The sequence below is a fragment of the Cheilinus undulatus genome, linkage group 22 (genome assembly GCF_018320785.1).
Source record: "Cheilinus undulatus linkage group 22, ASM1832078v1, whole genome shotgun sequence".
Taxonomy (NCBI): domain Eukaryota; kingdom Metazoa; phylum Chordata; class Actinopteri; order Labriformes; family Labridae; genus Cheilinus; species Cheilinus undulatus.
Genome location: NC_054886.1, coordinates 36,337,980 through 36,361,519, shown reverse-complemented (window position 1 = coordinate 36,361,519; position 23,540 = coordinate 36,337,980). Strand labels below are relative to the sequence as shown.

The 23,540-nt window shown below is 44.5% G+C and overlaps 2 protein-coding genes across 2 annotated transcripts in view; both read right to left on the bottom strand.

Annotated features, from left to right (window-relative positions):
- Window positions 1-3,793: 3,793 nt before the first annotated feature.
- Window positions 3,794-6,223, bottom strand: LOC121504380 (zinc finger protein 239-like). Its single transcript, XM_041779089.1, has 2 exons — window positions 6,202-6,223; window positions 3,794-4,568 (listed from the first exon to the last, which is right to left on the bottom strand). Exons 1-2 carry the CDS (start codon window positions 6,221-6,223, stop codon window positions 3,808-3,810), a joined length of 783 nt encoding a protein of 260 aa, XP_041635023.1. The 3' UTR covers window positions 3,794-3,807.
- Window positions 6,224-12,087: 5,864 nt separating this feature from the next.
- camta2 (calmodulin binding transcription activator 2) overlaps window positions 12,088-23,540 on the bottom strand; it is a 55,746-nt gene continuing 44,293 nt past the window's right edge. Inside the window, exons 16-25 of the mRNA XM_041779289.1 lie at window positions 22,373-22,451; window positions 21,918-22,191; window positions 21,249-21,464; window positions 20,960-21,165; window positions 19,689-19,870; window positions 19,354-19,558; window positions 16,813-16,884; window positions 15,309-15,502; window positions 15,061-15,135; window positions 12,088-13,586 (exon numbers count right to left, since the gene is read on the bottom strand). Coding sequence (XP_041635223.1) covers window positions 13,532-13,586; window positions 15,061-15,135; window positions 15,309-15,502; window positions 16,813-16,884; window positions 19,354-19,558; window positions 19,689-19,870; window positions 20,960-21,165; window positions 21,249-21,464; window positions 21,918-22,191; window positions 22,373-22,451 — 1,558 coding nt within the window. The 3' untranslated portion in view covers window positions 12,088-13,531. The remainder of the gene's footprint in view (window positions 13,587-15,060; window positions 15,136-15,308; window positions 15,503-16,812; window positions 16,885-19,353; window positions 19,559-19,688; window positions 19,871-20,959; window positions 21,166-21,248; window positions 21,465-21,917; window positions 22,192-22,372; window positions 22,452-23,540) is intronic.

Here is a 23,540-nt window from a genome sequence, read left to right as displayed (position 1 = left end):
AAGTACATAAGTCTTAAAAAAAAAAAAGACTGCATTTGATATTATCCAACAGTCCAGACCTACAGCCGTAAAGTCTGTCCAACATTCCAGACCTACAGCCGTAGAGTCTGTCCAACATTCCAGACCTACAGCCTTAGAGTCTGTCCAACATTCCAGACCTACAGCCGTAGAGTCTGTCCAACATTCCAGACCTACAGCCTTAGAGTCTGTCCAACATTCCAGACCTACAGCCGTAGAGTCTGTCCAACATTCCAGACCTACAGCCTTAGAGTCTGTCCAACATTCCAGACCTACAGCCTTAGAGTCTGTCCAACATTCCAGACCTACAGCCTTAGAGTCTGTCCAACATTCCAGACCTACAGCCTTAGAGTCTGTCCAACATTCCAGACCTACAGCCTTAGAGTCTGTCCAACATTCCAGACCTACAGCCTTAGAGTCTGTCCAACATTCCAGACCTACAGCCTTAGAGTCTGTCCAACATTCCAGACCTACAGCCTTAGAGTCTGTCCAACATTCCAGACCTACAGCCATAGAGTCTGTTCGACAGTCCAGACCTACAGCCTTAGAGTCTGTCCAACATTCCAGACCTACAGCCGTAGAGTCTGTCCAACATTCCAGACCTACAGCCGTAGAGTCTGTCCAACAGTCCAGACCTACAGCCATAGAGTCTGTCCAACATTCCAGACCTACAGCCGTAGAGTCTGTCCAACATTCCAGATCTACAGCCGTACAGTCTGTTCAACATTCCAGACCTACAGCCGTGGAGTCGGTCCAACAGTCCAGACCTACAGCCGTAGAGTCTGTCCAACATTCCAGATCTACAGCCGTACAGTCTGTTCAACATTCCAGACCTACAGCCGTAGAGTCTGTCCAACAGTCCAGACCTACAGCCATAGAGTCGGTCCAACATTCCAGACCTACAGCCGTACAGTCTGTCCAACATTCCAGACCTACAGCTGTAGAGTCTGTCCAACATTCCAGATCTACAGCCGTACAGTCTGTCCAACATTCCAGACCTACAGCCGTAGAGTCTGTCCAACATTCCAGATCTACAGCCGTACAGTCTGTCCAACATTCCAGACCTACAGCCGTAGAGTCTGTCCAACATTCCAGACCTACAGCCATAGAGTCTGTCCAACATTCCAGATCTACAGCCGTACAGTCTGTCCAACATTCCAGACCTACAGCCGTACAGTCTGTCCAACATTCCAGACCTACAGCCGTAGAGTCTGTCCAACATTCCAGACCTACAGCCATAGAGTCTGTTCAACATTCCAGACCTACAGCCGTGGAGTCTGTCCAACATTCCAGACCTACAGCCGTAGAGTCTGTCCAACATTCCAGACCTACAGCCGTAGAGTCTGTTCGACATTCCAGACCTACAGCCTTAGAGTCTGTCCAACAGTCCAGACCTACAGCCGTAGAGTCTGTTCGACATTCCAGACCTACAGCCTTAGAGTCTGTCCAACAGTCCAGACCTACAGCCGTAGAGTCTGTTCGACATTCCAGACCTACAGCCTTAGAGTCTGTCCAACATTCCAGACCTACAGCCATAGAGTCTGTTCAACATTCCAGACCTACAGCCGTGGAGTCTGTCCAACATTCCAGACCTACAGCCGTAGAGTCTGTCCAACATTCCAGACCTACAGCCGTAGAGTCTGTTCGACATTCCAGACCTACAGCCTTAGAGTCTGTCCAACAGTCCAGCTCCCTGATCCCTCTTCCCTTTTTTCTCCTCAGCCGTCGTATCAAACAGCATTGAGATGAGCACAGCGACCACAAGCCTGTGGAAATGACTGTAACACATGAAGGGTTCTCTGAGGATAGATTGAGCCAGTGTCTCCTCCATGTGAGTTAATTATCTTTATCACTACATTTTATCTGGTACAATGAAAGAAACAAAAAAAGAAGAAAGACCAGGAGGATTGCTGCACTTTGCTAGAATAGATTTATAATGACCATACCTGACAGGCGGTGGTAGAAGGAGCTAAAGATTGTCAAAATAGGGTTCAAATATTCAATGATTGCTCCAGTAGTGAAGCAACATGAGAAGCACAGACCTCCTGGACCGTTCGTTCACTAAAAATACTCCAGCTAAATCATATTCAGACTCACAGAAGCATAGAGAGCAGTTCAAACAAAACAGTTCTACAAATGTTCAAAAGTCCTGGACATCCCATAATGATTAATTTGAATGCATCAAAAACTTGAGGAGACCCTGAACACTGTCTCCTTGTAGTCCTTTTGTCCCCTCTGTTACATTTTGTGTCTCTTTCTAGTCATTTAACATCTTTTTGTAGTCCTGTTGACTTGCGGACCTTTTCCATGTCTATTGTCATTTGATAGTCCTTGAACATCTTTGTGTGATCCTTTTCCTTGTCCATATAGACGGCATCTAAGGTTGACTAATGCATGGCTTGGGTGTCTGGCTTGAGTCTTAGTCCCATTCACCAGAGACTCATGGAGAGACTGGAAGAATCAACAGGAGGACTGAAGCAGCATCCAATCAGAGAGTGATATCCAATAAGGGGGCGTGTCTTTGAGTAAAAAGAGTTTGGGAACGCCTGCTCTCTCGTTTCGTCTCTTTGTAGTCCCTCTGTCTCTTTGTAGCTATGTTTTATCTCTCTGTAGTCCTTCTGTCTCTTTTAGCCATGTTTTGTCTCTCTGTAGTCCTTCTGTCTCTTTGTAGCCGTGTTTTGTCTCTTTGTAGTCCTTCTGTCTCCTTAAAGCCATGTTTTGTCTCTCTCTGTAGTCCTTCTGTCTCTTTGTAACCGTGTTTTGTCTCTTTGTAGTCCTTCTGTCTCTTTTAGCCGTGTTTTGTCTCTCTGTAGTCCTTCTTTCTCCTTGTAGCCGTGTTTTGTCTCTCTGTAGTCCTTCTGTCTCTTTGTAGCCGTGTTTTGTCTCTTTGTAGTCCTTCTGTCTCTTTGTAGCTGTATTTTGTCTCTCTGTAGTCATTCTATTTGTTGCCTTGTTTTGTCTCTCTGTAGTCCTTCTGTCTCCTTGTAGTCGTGTTTTATCTCTCTGTAGTCATTCTGTCTCTTTGTAGCCGTGTTTTGTCTCTCTGTAGTCATTCTGTCTCCTTGTAACTCTGTTTTGTCTATGTAGTCATTATGTCTCCTTGTAGCCGTGTTTTGTCTCTTTGTAGTCCTTCTGTCTCTTTGTAGCCATGTTTTATCTCTCTGTAGTCCTTCTGTCTCCTTGTAGCTATGTTTTGTCTCTTTTTTAGTCCTTCTGTCTCCTTGTAGCCGTGTTTTGTCTCTTTGTAGTCCTTCTGTCTCTTGTAGCTGTGTTTTGTCTCTTTGTAGTCCTTCTGTCTCTTTGTAGCCGTGTTTTGTCTCTTTGTAGTCCTTCTGTCTCTTGTAGCTGTGTTTTGTCTCTCTGTAGTCCTTCTGTCTCCTTGTAGCCGTGTTTTGTTTCTTTGTTGTCCTTCTGTCTCTTGTAGCCGTTTTTTGTTTCTTTGTAGTCCTTCTGTCTCTTTGTAGCCGTGTTGTGTCTCATTGTAGTCCTTCTCTCTCCTTGTAGGCGTGTTTTGTCTCTTTGTTGATCTAGTTCAAGGCTTTGTTACTTCTTATAATGCCTGATCGTTAAATCAGAAGTGATGGTCTAGGTCTAAAAAAAACTCATCCATTTTTGTTCACACCAGTCCAAAATCCAGACGGTTTAGGAACCGTAAACAGACTTCGGCTCAGGCTTAGGGGCGTGGCTGCAGAGTGTGACATCACAGGAGTTATTTGATGGAGGGCTGTAGCCATGGTGACAGGAGAGCAGCTCAGGGTGTACTGAACTCTCTTAAAATCCTAAAACAAGTCAAACGTCGGCAGTGTGACTTCGTTTGTGGAAGTTCAGACCGCTCGACGCCGTAAACGTTTTCCCGCACTGTTCGCACCAGTACGGTTTCTCTCCCGTGTGTAGACACCGGTGGACTATCATGGCACTCCCTCGAGCAAAATGTTTTCCACACAAGTCACACCAGTATGGTTTCTCCCCGGTCTGAACTCGCAGGTGGCGGATCAGAGGACTCCGCCTGACGAAGGCCTTCCCACAGTGCTCACATTTGTACGGTTTCTCCTCGGCGTGGATGTGGAGGTGGTACTTCAAGGAGGCGGCAGAGGTGAACGTTTTCCCGCACTGACCACAGGAGCTCTGCTTCTCTCCAGTGTGAACGTTCAGGTGAGTTATGTAGTGGCCCCTGTGAGCGAACGAGGCCCCGCATTGGTCACAGCTGTACGGTTTCTCCCCACTGTGAACGCGATGGTGGATCCTTAAAGACCCGGCTCGAGCAAAGCTTTTCCCACAGAGGTGACAGCCGTGTGGTTTCTCTCCTGAGTGAATGCTCTGATGGTTCTTTAAGTGAGTGTGACGTGAAAATGTTTTCCCGCAGAAATCACAGCCATACGGTTTCTCTCCGCGGTGAACGCGCTCATGAACCTTTAGGTCACTTGACCTTCGGAAATCTTTCCCACACTGGTCACAGCTGTAAGGTTTCTCTCCTTTTCTCTTCAAAGATGTTGGTGTGATGACAGATGTGTCACTCTGATGATTATCTGATTTCTTTTTATTTTCCTTTTCTGTAACAACAAACAGAAAAGGACAGTCAGTAAAGTCACAACCAACGCATCTCTGAGCCATGTTCAGTACAGAGCTGTTAGTCCAAACAAACTCAGAGTTAACAAAGTCAGAGTTAACAGACTCTGGGGGAGTCAGTGAAGTCAACAGCCACGCATCTCTGTTGTCCTCTTTAGTTCCCTCATTAAAAACAGAGTACAATACAGAGCTGTTAGTCCCAACAGACTCAGAGTTAACAGACTCAGAGTTAACAAAGTCAGAGTTAACAGACTCTGGGAGAGTCAGTGAAGTCAAAACCAATGGGTCTCTGAGCCAAGTTCAATACAGAGCTGTTAGTCCCAACAAACTAAGAGTTAACAAAGTCAGAGTTAACAGACTTAGAGTTAACAAAGTCAGAGTTAACAGACTCTAGGCTAACAGAGTCAGAGTTAACAGACTCTGGGTTAACCCAGTCTCAGAGTTAACAGACTCTGGGTTAACCCAGTCTCAGAGTTAACAGACTCTGGGTTAACCCAGACTCAGAGTTAACAGACTCAGAGTTAACAGAGTCCTAGCTCACAGACTGCTTGCTCATAAGTGAAAGCACAGAGAACAATGGTAGTTCAGAAGTGTGGATTTCTCAGCTGAAAACAAACAAATATTTAGTGTCATAAAAAACAAGTTTTTACAGTAATGCTGTTAAAATAGTTTCATGTTTTCAATCTAAATAAAACTTAATTTTTAATTGTTATAGAGGATACTTCCACAGAGGTCCATAGCAGCTCTGGTGTAAAGTGAAAGTTTTTAAATAAACTTGAACAGTCCTGATGTAAACTGTAGTATCAGTCTATAATGAGGTTTATTATTGTTGTTCCATGGTCTAACATCCTGTTAACAGTCAGATTAATGAGCAGCTCCAGTTTAAATCCAGGTTTGTGACGTCTTTATTGCCCAAACTCTTACACTGACAGATCCATTTGCTGTTTGTAGAGCTTGCTATTATGAATGAGGCCACCTGGGGGCGCCAGACTCCACCTCACTGCTCTGATGTGTTGTTGGTGGTGTTTTAGAGCAGACCCTCCTCTCCTGTCTCTCTAATGTAAACGTGTTTGTACTGTGGCGCTGCTCTCTGTCTCTTCTGTTTTAAAGCTGAACTGAAGATCACCAAGTTTAGTTTAAGGTTTGGTATTTCCTGAAAATCAAACGTTGGGTCATTTTAGAATAGATCTGGTGAGAAGAACAGAGGTTCTGGACCATTCTGGTAGCAGTGGTGGAGCCTGTCCTCGGCTCGTTTCTGATCACTAAAACTTTTAACTCAACGCTTTGTTCTAACCAGAGCCCTATACCGGGTCTAACCTAAGCACTGCGCATGCGCCTCGCGGGAAAAAGACTCATAAAAGTGAAAACAGTCCTGTTTGGGGGAAAACCTTAAGTTCCCCCCGGATTACTGACGTCATGTCGACAAAGCGAGACGCTGCGTGGTTTTAGATTTCATGGATTTCTAAAATAGTTTAAAATCAACCTGAAAACACAAACAGAGATCCGAGAGGTTTAATCTAACAGCAGAATCAAAACCCGCCACACGCTTAAAGATGACGTCATGACGTACTACCTTAGCGTCCGTTCCATCGGAGAGCAGGACCTCCAGTTTCTTACCCCTCTGGTTCTGGGTCTCCATCCTGGATCTGGTTCAGGACTCCGCGCGGAAGCTTTAAACGCTCGAAGTCTCACGGCATCTTGTGAGATTGTAAGCCCCGCCCCTTAGTTACTGTAACTGAGGCAGCAGTGTTTTCCAAGTTTGACCACAACCAATAAACAAAATCAACATCATTAAAGATATATGAGACAGCTGCAACAACCCACCCTTTTGGATAAACTCTGATTCCATAAAAGCTGGGACAGAGTTTAAAATGAGAATAAAAACAGAAATTTGTGATGGGAAATCCTTTTCATCTGATACCAGCACACAGACAAGATTATATATGCTCTAATAAATACACTTTGTTGTTTTTTATGAATTTTAAGTCTTAATTTGATAATTCATGCTCCAAAAATAGGACGGAGCATTTTTAGCTCCACTTTAAATCAACTATTCTTCTAATAAAACAGTTTCTGTGTTGGCCATGTCTCTCTGAAGGTATTTTACAACACTCTTTAAATCTTTGACTTCATTTTCTCTTTTTAAACATTTTTTAAACCTTTGTAGCCACTAAGTCTTTCTGTTGTAGTCTTGTGCCTGCAGTGTGAATTTTTTATGTGTAAAAAACAGGACAAAAGGACAAATAGCAAACAGCTTATTTATTCATCTGACTCATAGAATAATATTTCATTTAAAGGTTTGAAATGTTGAACAATTAAATACAAACTCATGCAAAGCTTCACTGCAACGGCCGAAGAAGAAACAGAAAGAGAAGAAGAAGAAATGGAAGCTGAAAAAGAAACGGAAGAAGAGGAGGAAGACAAAATGTGAGGAGAGGAAGGCAGAAGGAAAGGAAGCAGAAGAAGAGTAGATGGAATATTTCCGGTCAAACTGAAAACAAGCCAAAGACAAACGTGTCAAACACCTGGGTTAGAAGGAAATCATGCTGGGCTCTAGATGCCGTGGTTGTCATGGCAACAGCCTCATTCAGTCTGTTAACGCTGTAAAACAAAAACTGGATGGCGTGCGACGGTGGAAACGGCAGTCCCAGAGGTTGCTGGCGCCGCTGCGTCCTCCGCCACCGTCGTCCTGAAAAGTTGCCGGACGTACGAAAAGTACGCTTTAAAGGGAACCCCGTCTGACCTGTGACATCATCAGACCTTTACATCACAAACGAGGAGCCGCGAGGTCACGTGCTGCTCAGCTGCGCTCTGACTGGTTGATTAAAGCGCCTGGCGAGGCCGCGTACTCACTCTTTAGACTCATTAAAAACACTCTGACAGGGTCCCTAACCAGTCAGACTCTAGAGGAGGGACCACAGCGGCGAGGTTTAACTCTGACGGGGTCCCTAACCAGTCAGACTCTAGAGGAGGGACCACAGCGGCGAGGTTTAACTCTGACGGGGTCCCTAACCAGTCAGACTCTAGAGGAGGGACCACAGCGGCGAGGTTTAACTCTGACGGGGTCCCTAACCAGTCAGACTCTAGAGGAGGGACCACAGCGGCGAGGTTTAACTCTGACAGGGTCCCTAACCAGTCAGACTCTAGTAAAGAGACCACAACAGTGAGGTTTAACTCTGTCAGGGTTCTGAAAATGCTTGGCGTTAAGTTCGGGTCTCTTTTTAGTCATTTTAAAGTCTCATAGAAGTCATGCCATCTACTTTAAGTCCTGATTAATCTCAACTCTCTCTTTGCCTTCATAGTCCTAAAGCGTGTCGATGTAGTCCTACTGTGTGTCTTTGTAGTCCTACTGTGTGTCTTTGTAGTCCTACTGCGTGTCTTTGTAGTCCTACTGTGTGTCTTTGTAGTCCTACTGTGTCTTTGTAGTCCTACTGCGTGTCTTTGTAGTCCTACTGCGTGTCTTTGTAGTCCTACTGTGTCTTTGTAGTCCTACTGTGTCTTTGTAGTCCTACTGTGTGTCTTTGTAGTCCTACTGCGTGTCTTTGTAGTCCTACTGTGTGTCTTTGTAGTCCTACTGCGTGTCTTTGTAGTCCTACTGTGTCTTTGTAGTCCTACTGCGTGTCTTTGTAGTCCTACTGCGTGTCTTTGTAGTCCTACTATGTGTCTTTGTAGTCCTACTGTCTTTGTAGTCCTACTGTGTATCTTTGTAGTCCTACTGTGTCTTTGTAGTCCTACTGTGTGTCTTTGTAGTCCTACTGTGTGTCTTTGTAGTCCTACTGTGTCTTTGTAGTCCTACTGTGTGTCTTTGTAGTCCTACTGCGTGTCTTTGTAGTCCTACTGTGTCTTTGTAGTCCTACTGTGTGTCTTTGTAGTCCTACTGTGTGTCTTTGTAGTCCTACTGTGTGTCTTTGTAGTCCTACTGTGTGTCTTTGTAGTTCTACTGTGTCTTTGTAGTCCTACTGCGTGTCTTTGTAGTCCTACTGTGTGTCTTTGTAGTCCTACTGTGTGTCTTTGTAGTCCTACTGTGTCTTTGTAGTCCTACTGTGTGTCTTTGTAGTCCTACTGTGTCTTTGTAGTCCTACTGCGTGTCTTTGTAGTCCTACTGTGTGTCTTTGTAGTCCTACTGTGTCTTTGTAGTCCTACTGCGTGTCTTTGTAGTCCTACTGTGTGTCTTTGTAGTCCTACTGTGTCTTTGTAGTCCTACTGTGTCTTTGTAGTCCTACTGCGTGTCTTTGTAGTTTTACTGCGTGTCTTTGTAGTCCTACTGTGTCTTTGTAGTCCTACTGTGTGTCTTTGTAGTCCTACTGTCTTTGTAGTCCTACTGTGTATCTTTGTAGTCCTACTGTGTCTTTGTAGTCCTACTGTGTGTCTTTGTAGTCCTACTGTGTCTTTGTAGTCCTACTGTGTGTCTTTGTAGTCCTACTGCGTGTCTTTGTAGTCCTACTGTGTCTTTGTAGTCCTACTGTGTCTTTGTAGTCCTACTGCGTGTCTTTGTAGTCCTACTGTGTGTCTTTGTAGTCCTACTGCATGTCTTTGTAGTCCTACTGTGTGTCTTTGTAGTCCTACTGTGTCTTTATAGTCCTACTGTGTGTCTTTGTAGTCCTACTGTGTCTTTGTAGTCATACTGCGTGTCTTTGTAGTCCTACTGTGTGTCTTTGTAGTCCTACTGTTTGTCTTTGTAGTCCTACTGTGTCTTTGTAGTCCTACTGTGTGTCTTTGTAGTCCTACTGTGTGTCTTTGTAGTCCTACTGTGTCTTTGTAGTTCTACTGTGTCTTTGTAGTCCTACTGTGTGTCTTTGTAGTCCTACTGTGTCTTTGTAGTCCTACTGCGTGTCTTTGTAGTCCTACTGTGTGTCTTTGTAGTCCTACTGTGTGTCTTTGTAGTTCTACTGTGTCTTTGTAGTCCTACTGTGTGTCTTTGTAGTCCTACTGCGCGTCTTTATAGTCCTACTGCGTGTCTTTGTAGTCCTACTGTGTGTCTTTGTAGTCCTACTGCGTGTCTTAGTAGTCCTACTGTGTGTCTTTGTAGTCCTACTGTGTGTCTTTGTAGTCCTACTGCGTGTCTTTGTAGTCCTACTGTGTGTCTTTGTAGTCCTACTGCGTGTCTTTGTAGTCCTACTGCGTGTCTTTGTAGTCCTACTGTGTCTTTGTAGTCCTACTGTGTGTCTTAGTAGTTCTACTGCGTGTCTTTGTAGTCCTACTGGGTGTCTTTGTAGTCCTACTGCGTGTCTTTGTAGTCCTACTGCGTGTCTTTGTAGTCCTACTGTGTGTCTTTGTAGTCCTACTGTGTGTCTTTGTAGTCCTACTGTGTCTTTGTAGTCCTACTGTGTGTCTTTGTAGTCCTACTGTGTGTCTTTGTAGTCCTACTGTGTCTTTGTAGTCCTACTGTGTGTCTTTGTAGTCCTACTGTGTCTTTGTAGTCCTACTGTGTGTCTTTGTAGTCCTACTGTGTCTTTGTAGTCCTACTGTGTGTCTTTGTAGTCCTACTGTGTCTTTGTAGTCCTACTGCGTGTCTTTGTAGTCCTACTGTGTGTCTTTGTAGTCCTACTGTGTGTCTTTGTAGTTCTACTGTGTCTTTGTAGTCCTACTGCGTGTCTTTGTTGTCCTACTGCGCGTCTTTGTAGTCCTACTGCGTGTCTTTGTAGTCCTACTGTGTGTCTTTGTAGTCCTACTGCGTGTCTTTGTAGTCCTACTGTGTGTCTTTGTAGTCCTACTGTGTGTCTTTGTAGTCCTACTGTGTGTCTTTGTAGTTCTACTGTGTCTTTGTAGTCCTACTGCGTGTCTTTGTTGTCCTACTGCGCGTCTTTGTAGTCCTACTGCGTGTCTTTGTAGTCCTACTGCGTGTCTTTGTAGTCCTACTGTGTGTCTTTGTAGTCCTACTGCGTGTCTTTGTAGTCCTTCTGTGTCTTTGTAGTCCTACTGCGTGTCTTTGTAGTCCTACTGTGTGTCTTTGTAGTCCTACTGCATGTCTTTGTAGTCCTACTGTGTGTCTTTGTAGTCCTACTGTGTCTTTGTAGTCCTACTGTGTGTCTTTGTAGTCCTACTGTGTCTTTGTAGTCATACTGCGTGTCTTTGTAGTCCTACTGTGTGTCTTTGTAGTCCTACTGTTTGTCTTTGTAGTCCTACTGTGTCTTTGTAGTCCTACTGTGTGTCTTTGTAGTCCTACTGTGTGTCTTTGTAGTCCTACTGTGTCTTTGTAGTTCTACTGTGTCTTTGTAGTCCTACTGTGTGTCTTTGTAGTCCTACTGTGTCTTTGTAGTCCTACTGCGTGTCTTTGTAGTCCTACTGTGTGTCTTTGTAGTCCTACTGTGTGTCTTTGTAGTTCTACTGTGTCTTTGTAGTCCTACTGTGTGTCTTTGTAGTCCTACTGCGCGTCTTTATAGTCCTACTGCGTGTCTTTGTAGTCCTACTGTGTGTCTTTGTAGTCCTACTGCGTGTCTTAGTAGTCCTACTGTGTGTCTTTGTAGTCCTACTGTGTGTCTTTGTAGTCCTACTGCGTGTCTTTGTAGTCCTACTGTGTGTCTTTGTAGTCCTACTGCGTGTCTTTGTAGTCCTACTGCGTGTCTTTGTAGTCCTACTGTGTCTTTGTAGTCCTACTGTGTGTCTTAGTAGTTCTACTGCGTGTCTTTGTAGTCCTACTGGGTGTCTTTGTAGTCCTACTGCGTGTCTTTGTAGTCCTACTGCGTGTCTTTGTAGTCCTACTGTGTGTCTTTGTAGTCCTACTGTGTGTCTTTGTAGTCCTACTGTGTCTTTGTAGTCCTACTGTGTGTCTTTGTAGTCCTACTGTGTGTCTTTGTAGTCCTACTGTGTCTTTGTAGTCCTACTGTGTGTCTTTGTAGTCCTACTGTGTCTTTGTAGTCCTACTGTGTGTCTTTGTAGTCCTACTGTGTCTTTGTAGTCCTACTGTGTGTCTTTGTAGTCCTACTGTGTCTTTGTAGTCCTACTGCGTGTCTTTGTAGTCCTACTGTGTGTCTTTGTAGTCCTACTGTGTGTCTTTGTAGTTCTACTGTGTCTTTGTAGTCCTACTGCGTGTCTTTGTTGTCCTACTGCGCGTCTTTGTAGTCCTACTGCGTGTCTTTGTAGTCCTACTGTGTGTCTTTGTAGTCCTACTGCGTGTCTTTGTAGTCCTACTGTGTGTCTTTGTAGTCCTACTGTGTGTCTTTGTAGTCCTACTGTGTGTCTTTGTAGTTCTACTGTGTCTTTGTAGTCCTACTGCGTGTCTTTGTTGTCCTACTGCGCGTCTTTGTAGTCCTACTGCGTGTCTTTGTAGTCCTACTGCGTGTCTTTGTAGTCCTACTGTGTGTCTTTGTAGTCCTACTGCGTGTCTTTGTAGTCCTTCTGTGTCTTTGTAGTCCTACTGCGTGTCTTTGTAGTCCTACTGTGTGTCTTTGTAGTCCTACTGTGTGTCTTTGTAGTTCTACTGTGTCTTTGTAGTCCTACTGCGTGTCTTTGTTGTCCTACTGCCTTTTGTAGTCCTACTGCGTGTCTTTGTAGTCCTACTGTGTGTCTTTGTAGTCCTACTGCGTGTCTTTGTAGTCCTACTGTGTGTCTTTGTAGTCCTACTGTGTGTCTTTGTAGTCCTACTGTGTGTCTTTGTAGTTCTACTGTGTCTTTGTAGTCCTACTGCGTGTCTTTGTTGTCCTACTGCGCGTCTTTGTAGTCCTACTGCGTGTCTTTGTAGTCCTACTGCGTGTCTTTGTAGTCCTACTGTGTGTCTTTGTAGTCCTACTGCGTGTCTTTGTAGTCCTTCTGTGTGTCTTTGTAGTCCTACTGCGTGTCTTAGTAGTCCTACTGCGTGTCTTTGTAGTCCTACTGTGTGTCTTAGTAGTTCTACTGCGTGTCTTTGTAGTCCTACTGTGTGTCTTTGTAGTCCTACTGTGTGTCTTTGTAGTCCTACTGCGTGTCTTAGTAGTCCTACTACGTGTCTTTGTAGTCCTACTGTGTGAAAAATGAAAAGTCTAGACTTTGACCATCGTGAACTTTGTAGTCCTTCATCAGCAGAAGTTGCAGTCAAACCTCGTCTAAATAGGTCAAAATAATCTGAGTGAAATTTTTGCCAATCTATTTGTGCAACGTAGCGTCTAAGTTCAGCTGCAGCTTGTGAGAGTTTTGCTCGTCTCCTACATGTGTGCTGGATATTTAGTGTTTGATCGGTGAAATTAAAAAGGTCATAGAGGTTAAAAACATGAGGAGACTAAAAGCATCAGAAAGGTTAACGACCTGGGTCTGCAGTCAGAGTTCAGAGGTCAGAGGGATTCCTTAAGACTCGACCTTACAGTCTGTGCAGCACTCTCTCTCACTCACTCACTCGCGCTCTCATTCGCTCACATGAACAGTTCATGCTGTAATAAATAAACATCTATAAAGTCACATTAGAATATAGATTTATAGAGATTCAGATATATACCTCTGTCTACATGTGATTGTGTTTAAATAGACTTAAAGTACGCACTAATGTCCCGCTGATTGTTCAGCCCACCCTCAAACACAACCACTGCCGGTCCTCACGCCACAACAGCAAAGGATTATGGGAGGCAGATGGAGAAGCTGATGGGCTCGTTTTTCCCTCAGCGCCGTCTGTCAGGAGAGACCAGTGAGCCAAAGGAGAGTTCCTGAAGGTGTTCTCCACCCGCGAGCCGCCTGGCGTGTTACTGACCACACTTTAGATACGTATCCCAGCATGCACCTGGGTGTCCTGCTGCAGTGACGGCAGGCTGAGAGCTGTGTAGGTAAACAATGAGTTCATATGACGTAGATCTATGGAGGGAGGGATTTCAGCTGCAGAACGACGGTGGACCAGGAGAGACAGACGGGCGGTGGATGAACGGAGGAATCCGGAGAGGCGGAGAGAAAGAACAAAAAGCGGGCGTGGGGGACCATCAGTCCCGTCTCCCTCCTCCCTCCTCCACCAGCCTCTCTCTCCTCCTGGTCGAAGCGTTTTAAAGTTCTAGGTGGTCAGTCCTCTCCTCTCCAGCTCCCTGGTCTGCTTCAGCTCTTTAATCCTGCAGACAAAAACCAAAGAAATCGTCTGTGTCGGGTTTCTGTTCAGTTTCAGTTAGGATCAGGATTGAAGCTTCCCACCATCATAAAAGCGAGATTATGGAGGCTAAACATGGGGGCGTCAGGGATCGGCTAACGCCAGGGTCATAGCTGAACGTCTAACATAACCTCTGCAGTAATGCGGGTCGGTCACAGGAAGTTAAACTGCTATGAACGCCATAAACATGTCTAAAATATGTCATGAAGGGCTCCCACCAATAGGTGGCGCTATCACTGCTATTCAATGCTCGAATATGAAAGTGAAAGTTTCCTGCTATCCTGGTCAAACAACAACAGTTTGATGCAGATTTGATCCTGAATGCTTGGACAACAGTCACTTCCTGTTACATGGCGATGCATCAAGGAGCCATCAGAGCCACACCCCTTTATATCAGCTGATTCACTTTGCCTGCCAGCCTTGACATCTGACCTGGGTGTCGGCTCACTTTGTAGGAACAGTTGATCCCAGAATGAGGCCTAAAATCATAAACTCAAATCAACAGACTTCCTGTTGATTTGGCGACATGGCTACAAAAGACTGGGCCGCACCCGCAGCAAGGGTCTTTTTAAGCAGTGCAGCAAAATTAAAGAAGATCGGATGAACCCCCCTGTGGAGTTATTCCTAGAAGGTTCCCTGGAAATGCTACTTTTACCTACTTTGAATATTTTTACCAAAACAAAATCAGCTTGTTTATTTAGCGATGTGGGTCAGAGGGTCTTCTTTGTAGAGCCTCGTCGTAGACAAATGACCACCATATTTCTAAATCCTTGGACAAACATTCTGTCAGGGTTGAATTACAAAGTGTGGTCATTAAGCCACGCCCCCCCAAAGAATCCCAAATTAAACTTGTACGTTTTCAGTGGGCTTATGCCCTCCAATTTTCTTGTCAGTATGATCGTTTAACACAAAAACTACTTCCTGTTTCCTGGTGAAGAAGACTCCATCAACAGGGCAAACCCAGGCAGAAGCTTCTGTTGACTCTAAATTCCTAAGGGAGGGTTTCCCTTCCTGTGGGGGTCAGCTCGACTCTCATGAGGTCTCCAGATTGACACCTCTGACATAAAGAGCTGCCACCCCCCCGAGTCTGGTGCCTTCTGATTGGCCGTTTCATATCGAGGATAACGGCTGTGCCAGTGGGCTGTTTGTGAAACCTGCTAAAACCAACGCTGAAGCTCACACCTTTGGCCCCGGATCGTTAACCTTTCCTAACCTCTCTCTGAACTGATGTCCCTCATAAATACCTCAGTGCTTTTCCTGCTGGATCGGAGCCATTCGGATCTCACAGCTCTGCTCTACAAGGATCATTTCTCTGCCATGGTTCATGGCTGTACCAGCTTTATCTAACCATGAACACTACGTAGACTGTCTAACCCCTGACTGTCAGAAAATAATGTAAAAGAAACATCAAAGAAAAGAGCAATGTGTGAGGGTGTCACCTGTGTCTGCAGCGTCTCAGAAACCTCATGATCTTCCTCGCCGCCTGGTCCTGCTTCTTCGTCAGAAACGACCCCCTGAAGAGAGATCAGTGACTGATCAATAAATCGATCAATCAGATTACCGCCAGACTGAGCCAGAGGCCGAATGATACCTCCTTATTGAAGGGTTAAAGACGGGTTACTGACAGGTCAATGACACACTGATGACTAATCAATAACCCCGATCGACCTGCTTGCAGAGCTCTTACTTGATCTTGGGATTGTGGCTGGCCGCCCCCCTGGGCGCCTGTTTTAGCCTCTCGTACTCCTTGTAGCTGCGGTAGTACTGCTGGATGAGGACAGCGGCTCGCCGACTCTGCTGGAAACGCTTCTGCTCGTAGTAGGACCGGAACTTGGACTGGATCAAGATGGCCGCCTGGGTCATCTTCTTATAGAGCGCGTACTGAGAGGACAGGATGCAGGAGTTAGTAAAGGAGACAACTGAGCATGAACGAGTGGGGGGGGGGCACAGGAGGAGGCTCTGATCAGAATAAATGTCAGACATGTTTGATATCTACAGTTCTATTTAGGCCTTCAGGTGGAGTTTTCTGTTTCTCTCTGAGGTGAGTTTTCACCTGTCCTCCTCCATAAAGCCCAGATCAGTGGAGGACTGCAGTGATGGTTGTCCTTCTAGAACTTTGTCCCATCAGGATCTCTGGAGCTCAGTCAGAGGGACCATCAGGCTCTTGGTCTCCTCTCACTAAGACCCTTCACCCCCGATGAAGGGGTTGTTACTGGCATCTTACAGTAGATGGCGCTACAGCATTTAAAGTGCAGAGGGGCGGTCCCTGATCATACATGTGAAATTGGAAGCAAATCAGAGATATATCAGAATTAGGCCAACTTCCTGTAAAAATGGCGAGCTATTGAAGTGCTCCCCATTGGCGGTGAGGTGTCCTTTAATTAGCTGTGTCAGTGTTGTGGACAGATATTCAGGTCTACTAAAATCTGAGCTTAACATCCTCCTCATAAAGAGGAGCAAAGTAACGGCCCGGTCGTGCCACTTCCTGTTCCTGTGGGAGGCGCTAGAGTAGAACAGTAACATAAACCTTTGAATGTGTAGAGGGCCAGACCTTGATCATACATGTGCAATTTGAATTAGATCAATTATTAAATCACATGTTAGAGTTCTGGCTACTTCCTGTAAAAACGGCGAGATATTGTAATGCTCGCCATCGCCAGTTAAGAGTCTTTTAATGAAACATTTAAGTGTTGTGGACAATTATGGAGATTCAGTTAAAATCTGAGCTTTAGAAGAATAAACAATGACCTGCTTGTGTAGCTTCGTGTAGGCAGTAGGGGCCACTGCACGATAGCCTTGCATGACCGATGATAGCACGAGGATAATAAACTTTCCACTAAGAGGGAATTTTCTGGAAAGTTTGGTGAACATGTTAAAGCCCCCAGATTCTCTGGAGAGGTCATTATAATGCCTACAGTTTCACCCTAAGAATAAAGTCTGAGCTCCAGGATTCACATTACAGGACACCACACGATCAACACACCACAAACACTGACTACACATGACTACAGCTACCAGTCAGTATTACCTTCAGAGCTATCCATGTTAGCTAGCCAGAGAGAGGGAGAGAGAGAGAGAGAGAGAGAGAGAGAGAGAGAGAGAGAGAGGGATGGTGAGGAGACACAGCAGGTTAGTTCAGTGTTAGTGAAGCTGGAGGACGACCAATCACATCAACAGACTCAGAAACACACCTGCTTGTACTTCCTGTAGCACCTCTGGATGACGGCTGCAGCCATGTCCTGCTGCTCCTTTAACCTCCGACCCTGCGCCAAAAAACCCACAGACATTCAGGCTTCCTGCAGCACACTGAGGGAACAGTCAGGCTATAAATAACACCACAACCCATTTATTGACCTGTGAAAGGCCCTCACATCTCTGGTACTGGGGCCCTAACCACTGACACTGTGCAAACAGAATTTTTAAGGTGCTTGACCTCCAGGGGGCACTGTGACACAAGGGATATAACCAGTAGGCTGTTCTGGTAGCAGAATTTAAACGTTGCTAGAAATATATATATAAAAAATTAAGCCATATCCATTCAAATTCAGTAAACAGTAGTTTGTGTCTCTTTGTGGTCATGAGTCTTAATTTTGTAGTTATTATGTAATTGTTGCAGTAGTGTTTTGTCTCCATTAAGTCCCTATTGTGTCTCTTTGTAGTCCTGTTGTCTCTCTGTAGTCCTGTTGTGTCTCTTTGTAGTCCTATTGTGTCTCTTTGTAGTCCTGTTGTGTCTCTTTGTTGTTCTGTTGTGTCTCTTTGTAGTCCTATTGTGTCTCTTTATAGACCTATTGTGTCTCTTTGTTGTCCTACTGTGTGTCTTTGTAGTCCTACTGCGTGTCTTTGTAGTCCTACTGTGTCTTTGTAGTCCTACTGTGTGTCTTTGTAGTCCTACTGTGTGTCTTTGTAGTCCTACTGTTTCTTTGTAGTCCTACTGTGTGTCTTTGTAGTCCTACTGTGTGTCTCTGTAGTCCTACTGTGTCTCTTTGTAGTCCTATTGTGTCTCTTTGTAGTCCTATTGTGTCTCTTTGTAGTCCTATTGTGTCTCTTTGTAGTCCTATTGTGTCTCTTTTTAGACCTCTTGTGTCTCTTTGTTGTTCTATGGTGTCTCCTTGTAGTCCTGTTGTGTCTCTTTGTTGTCCTGTTGTGTCTCTTTGTTGTCCTGTTGTGTCTCTTTGTAGTCCTGTTGTGTCTCTTTGTTGTCCTGTTGTGTCTCTTTGTAGTCCTATTGTGTCTCTTTGTTGTCTTATTGTGTCTCTTTGTAGTCCTGTTGTATCTCTTTGTAGTCCTATTGTGTCTCTTTGTTGTCCTGTTGTGTCTCTTTGTTGTCCTGTTGTGTCTCTTTGTAGTCCTATTGTGTCTCTTTGTAGTCATGTTGTGTCTCTTTGTAGTCCTGTTGTGTCTCTTTGTAGTCCTATTGTGTCTCTTTGTTGTCCTGTTGTCTCTTTGTAGTCCTGTTGTGTCTCTTTGTAGTCCTGTTGTGTCTCTTTGTAGTCCTGTTGTATCTCTTTGTAGTCCTGTTGTGTCTCTTTGTAGTCCTGTTGTGTCTCTTTGTAGTCCTGTTGTGTCTCTTTGTAGTCCTGTTGTATCTCTTTGTAGTCCTGTTGTGTCTCTTTGTAGTCCTGTTGTGTCTCTTTGTAGTCCTGTTGTATCTCTTTGTAGTCCTGTTGTGTCTTTTTGTAGTCCTGTTGTGTCTCTTTGTAGTCCTGTTGTATCTCTTTGTAGTCCTATTGTGTCTCTTTGTAGTCCTATTGTGTCTCTTTATAGACCTATTGTGTCTCTTTGTTGTCCTACTGTGTGTCTTTGTAGTCCTACTGCGTGTCTTTGTAGTCCTACTGTGTCTTTGTAGTCCTACTGTGTGTCTTTGTAGTCCTACTGTGTGTCTTTGTAGTCCTACTGTTTCTTTGTAGTCCTACTGTGTGTCTTTGTAGTCCTACTGTGTGTCTCTGTAGTCCTACTGTGTCTCTTTGTAGTCCTATTGTGTCTCTTTGTAGTCCTATTGTGTCTCTTTTTAGACCTCTTGTGTCTCTTTGTTGTTCTATGGTGTCTCCTTGTAGTCCTGTTGTGTCTCTTTGTTGTCCTGTTGTGTCTCTTTGTAGTCCTGTTGTGTCTCTTTGTTGTCCTGTTGTGTCTCTTTGTAGTCCTATTGTGTCTCTTTGTTGTCCTGTTGTGTCTCTTTGTTGTCCTGTTGTGTCTCTTTGTAGTCCAATTGTGTCTCTTTGTAGTCCTGTTGTGTCTCTTTGTAGTCCTGTTGTGTCTCTTTGTAGTCCTGTTGTGTCTCTTTGTTGTCCTGTTGTCTCTTTGTAGTCCTGTTGTGTCTCTTTGTAGTCCTGTTGTGTCTCTTTGTAGTCCTATTGTGTCTCTTTATAGACCTATTGTGTCTCTTTGTAGTCCTATTGTGTCTCTTTGTTGTCCTGTTGTGTCTCTTTGTTGTCCTGTTGTGTCTCTTTGTAGTCCTATTGTGTCTCTTTATAGACCTATTGTGTCTCTTTGTAGTCCTTTTGTGTCTCTCTGTTGTCCTGTTGTGTCTCTTTGTAGTCCTATTGTGTCTCTTTGTAGTCCTGTTGTGTCTCTTTGTAGACCTATTGTGTCCCTAGTTGTAGTTTTGTGTTTTTTTTCCGTCAGTCTTTGAGTTGTATCTTTGTAGTGATTCTGTAGTACTGCAGCGCCCCCTCTCTTTTAGGTCAATAATAGACTAAAACAGAGATCAGGTGTGTGCGATGTGATGAATGTACCTTATATCGTCTGAAGGCGTTCTGGATGATTCTGGCGGCTTCATACAGCTCTCTCTGCTCCCCGTCCGTCAGCGTCAGCAGGGCAAAGTCTCTCTCCATCTTCCCATTGGCTGAGGCGTTCAGGAACTCCGCCCACGCAGCAGAAGACGGGGGGCGGAGCCTCTGGAGGGCCAGTGCACTGAGGGGTGAGGGGGGACACACCCGTCTGCAAGGACAAGCACTGTGATATTCCCATAATGCATTTACCATATGTGGAGAACACTCAAGGCTAGGGAGGATTGATGGTAAACTGTGCTGTGAGTTATCCTGATGTCTCTATAAAAGGTGGACCTTACCTGGGCGGGGAGTGTGTGTGGGCGTCGACTGTGTCCAGGTACGTAGCCAGCCAGGTGTCCTGTATGGCTGGGTTGTCCCGCCTCTCTCTGAGCGGAGACTCCGCCCCCCTGGGGAAGTCCTCCTGCTTGATTCGCTCTGGGGTGGCCTCAATGATTTGCTCTGCCAGCGTCGCCATGTCCACCTGTCACAGGAAGAATGCAACTTTTGACTGTACACTGCAGGTTGGCAAATGAACTGAAAACTGCTGGTATTTGGTACCAGTTTGGCTTTTTAAATATGGATTAAATAAGGACAAAAAACAAGACAGAAAACTGGCACTCAAACAGGAGAGTCAGTTCCAATCAGTCAACAAAAGAGCCGGCTCTTCAAACAGACTCGTTCATGAGCAACACATCTTTACTCTGTCCCATACACAAACAAATCAACAATCTGTCCCTTATGATGACAGTCCTTTGTGTAACTATGGCCTAGTATTTACAGAAATGGAGGGAAAAAGGCCCCAATAATCCCGGATTCACAAACCCTCCATCCTCTGCTTTCGATGATGACATCCTTTAAAGCCTTTAATGGACTTTAGAACGATAAGGCCTAGAAAATGATGTAATCAAAACTCATAAAACATTCCACCCCTGCCTTTGAAGATGATGTAATCAAAATATTCCACCCCTGCCTTTGAAGATGATGTAATCAAAGCTTCTTAAACACTCCATCCCTGCCTTTGAAGATGATGTAATCAAAGCTAATTAAACATTCCATCCCTGCCTTTGAAGATGATGTAATCAAAGCTAATTAAACATTCCATCCCTGCCTTTGAAGATGATGTAATCAAAGCTAATTAAACATTCCATCCCTGCCTTTGAAGATGATGTAATCAAAGCTCATAAAACATTCCATCCCTGCCTCTGAAGATGATGTAATCAAAGCTTATTAAAACTTTCCATCCCTCCCTTTATAGATGATGTAATCAAAGCTCAGGAAACATTCCATCCCTGCCTTTGAAGATGATGTAATCTAAGCTAATTAAACATTCCATCCCTGCCTCTGAAGATGATGTAATCAAATCTCATGAAACATTCCATTCCTGCCTTTGAAGATGATGTAATCAAATCTCATGAAACATTCCATCCCTGCCTTTGAAGATGATGTCATCAAAGCTAATTAAACTTTCCATCCCTGCCTTTGAAGATGATGTAATCAGACCTAAAAAAAAAAAAAAAACATTCCCTCCTTGCCTCTGATGTCATCCTTTAATGCCTATGAAATGTCATACCTGCAGCACTTCCTCCTCCAGGTACTCTTCCTCCTCGCCTTCGTTCTCGGCATTCTCACTGTAGCTCAGCAGCTGTTCCTCCAGAGTCACCGCCATGTGGGCTCGCCGCCCGCCTGGCGTATGCGTGTGGCCAGGGGAGGGGGGTGAGGTGCTCTCGTAGTCCATGAGGTAGAGAGGAGAGTCTCTGGAGCTGCACGGGTTCAAACCTGGGGAAGGAGTTTAACACGTTAACAGCTGAGACGCTCCGCTAAGAGGCTTTTATTTTGAAAACCACAGCTTCCTGTTTTACCTGTGCTCAGCCCTGGGTTATGCTCCTCTCCCCACATCGACACAGGAGGGAGGCTGGAGGGGGAGGGAGGGGAGACAGGAAGAGATGAAGAGGAGGAAGGAGACGACGGGGACGATGGAGAGGTGTCCATGGGGGCGGGACCACTGGAGTAAGCAGAGCTTGGTGAGGGAGAGGAGGGGTCGCTGGGGGAGGGGAGACTGCTGGAGGAGCTCAGCCCTGCAGAGAGAGGGAGAGCCAATCAGAGCTGTAGAAAAATATCACATGACCACTGATGGTCAACAGCAGGATTACAACCTGCAGTGTTCCTATATAACTTAAAACATTTGGAAAAAATCAAACAAAAATTTAGGACTTTTTAGTACTTTTTAGGAATTTTTAAATGAAGTGTTAGGCCTAAAGTCCAATTTAAGGCTTTGTAAGGTTTTTGAAGACTTCCTATGACTCTTTCCATAGTCCAATTAAAGACTTTTTAAGACCTTATTCAAGACTTTTATGACCTCTTAAGGCCTTAAATGTGAAAAGTCCAATATATGACTTTTTTAAAAAGTCCAATTTGAGACCTTGTTATGGTGTCTTAAGACCTTCAGTGTGAAAAGTAAAATAAAAGACTTCTTAAGGCCTTATTCAAGACTTTTCATGACTTTTCCAGGATCTGCAGGAACCCTGCACCTGTGTCGGGGCTGGTAGACAGCGGAGATGGCGGCAGCTGTGGTTGTGGCGTCGCTGCTGTGGGCGTGTCTGCTGGAGGCGTGTGCGTGTCCCTGGGTGCCATGTGGGTATGCGTGTGCAGCTCCTCCAGCGCCATGGCGAGGCGGGTGTGTCCTCTGGATCGAGCCACGGCGAGCGGCAGGCGTCCCAGCGAGTCGGGGATCCCCAGAGCCGAACTGTTCCAGCCATACAGGAGCTCTGCCGCCCTCTGGTGGCCGAGAGCACACGCCCACATCTGGAACACAGACACACCAGGAACGTCAGCTGGAATAAAACAACACCTCAGGACGTCTAATCACAGCTGAAGTGACTAAAAGATTAAAAAATATGAAGAAATAAAGTATAACAAATAAATGAAAATAACTAAACATAGACATTAAACAAATGGAAGATAACTCTCTGATGTCATAGTTTACCAGGGGTGTGCAGGAGAAGTGATCGATGTTGAGAGGATCAACCTCCTGCTCCAGGTCCAGACTGTCACTGTTCACACTCCTGACAGAAACACAGAAGGAAGCATTCACCACATTAGGGCAGTGTTTTAAGACCCCGTTTACACCTTACATTAACATCTGTTTGAGTCATTCAGATACCAAATGGTGATCACTTATTATTCTGAGGCTATTGTCCAGATTCACTGTGGAGAAATAAATAATGGGAACGCATCCACCCATTCAGGCCAGATGCTCTATTTAGGTGTGTATAGCTTTAAGAATGAATAAATGTCATATATAAATGTTTTTACATTTGAGCAGGTTCACTGAAGATGGCTGACAACCTGATGGAGGGCAGTAACAGCAGTAAAACATTCCATCCTAGCCTTACAATGAGAACAAAAACTTATAAAAGCCATCTCAACATCGGTCAAAGCCTATAAAACATTACATCTTTGATGAAGATGACGTTATCATCAAAATAGCCTATAAAACATTCCACCCTTTGCCTATTGAAGATGATGTCATCAAAGCCTATCAGGAAGATTCCAACTTGCCTTTAAAGATTTAGCAAAAGCCTATAAAACATTCCATCTCCTTTGAAGATGATGTCTTCACCTATAAAACATTCCTTCCTTGCTGTTGAAAATTATGTCATCAAAGCCTGTAAAAAAATCCATCTTTGCCTTTAAAGATGATGTCTTCAAAGCCTATAAAACATTCCATCTTTGCCTGTAGAGATGATGTCTTCAAAGCCTATAAAACATTCCATCTTTGCTTTTAAAGATGATGTCACCAAAGCCTATAAAACATTCCATCCTAGCCTTAAAAGATATCATTACAGCTTATAAAAAATCCATCTTTGCCTTTGAAGATGATGTCGTCAAAGCCTATAAAACATTACATCTTTGCCTTTGAAGATGATGTCATCAAAGCCTATAAAACATTCCATCTTTGCCTTGAAAGATGTCATCAAAGCCTATAAAACATTCCATCTTTGCCTTTAAAGATGATGTCATCAAAGCCTATAAAACATTCCATCTTTGCCTTTGAAGATGATGTCATCAAAGCCTATAAAACATTCCATCTTTGCCTTTGAAGATGATGTCATCAAAGCCTATAAAACATTCCATCTTTGCCTTTAAAGATG

What these genes read in the sequence shown, in the direction of transcription:
- LOC121504380 (XM_041779089.1), bottom strand. Translation starts at nt 6,223, where the DNA reads ATGGAGACCCAGAACCAGAGGG. An exon ending in GGAGACCCAGAACCAGAGGG is followed by an intron (nt 4,569 to 6,201) that starts GTAAGAAACTGG and finishes TTGTTGTTACAG; the next exon opens with AAAAGGAAAATAAAAAGAAA.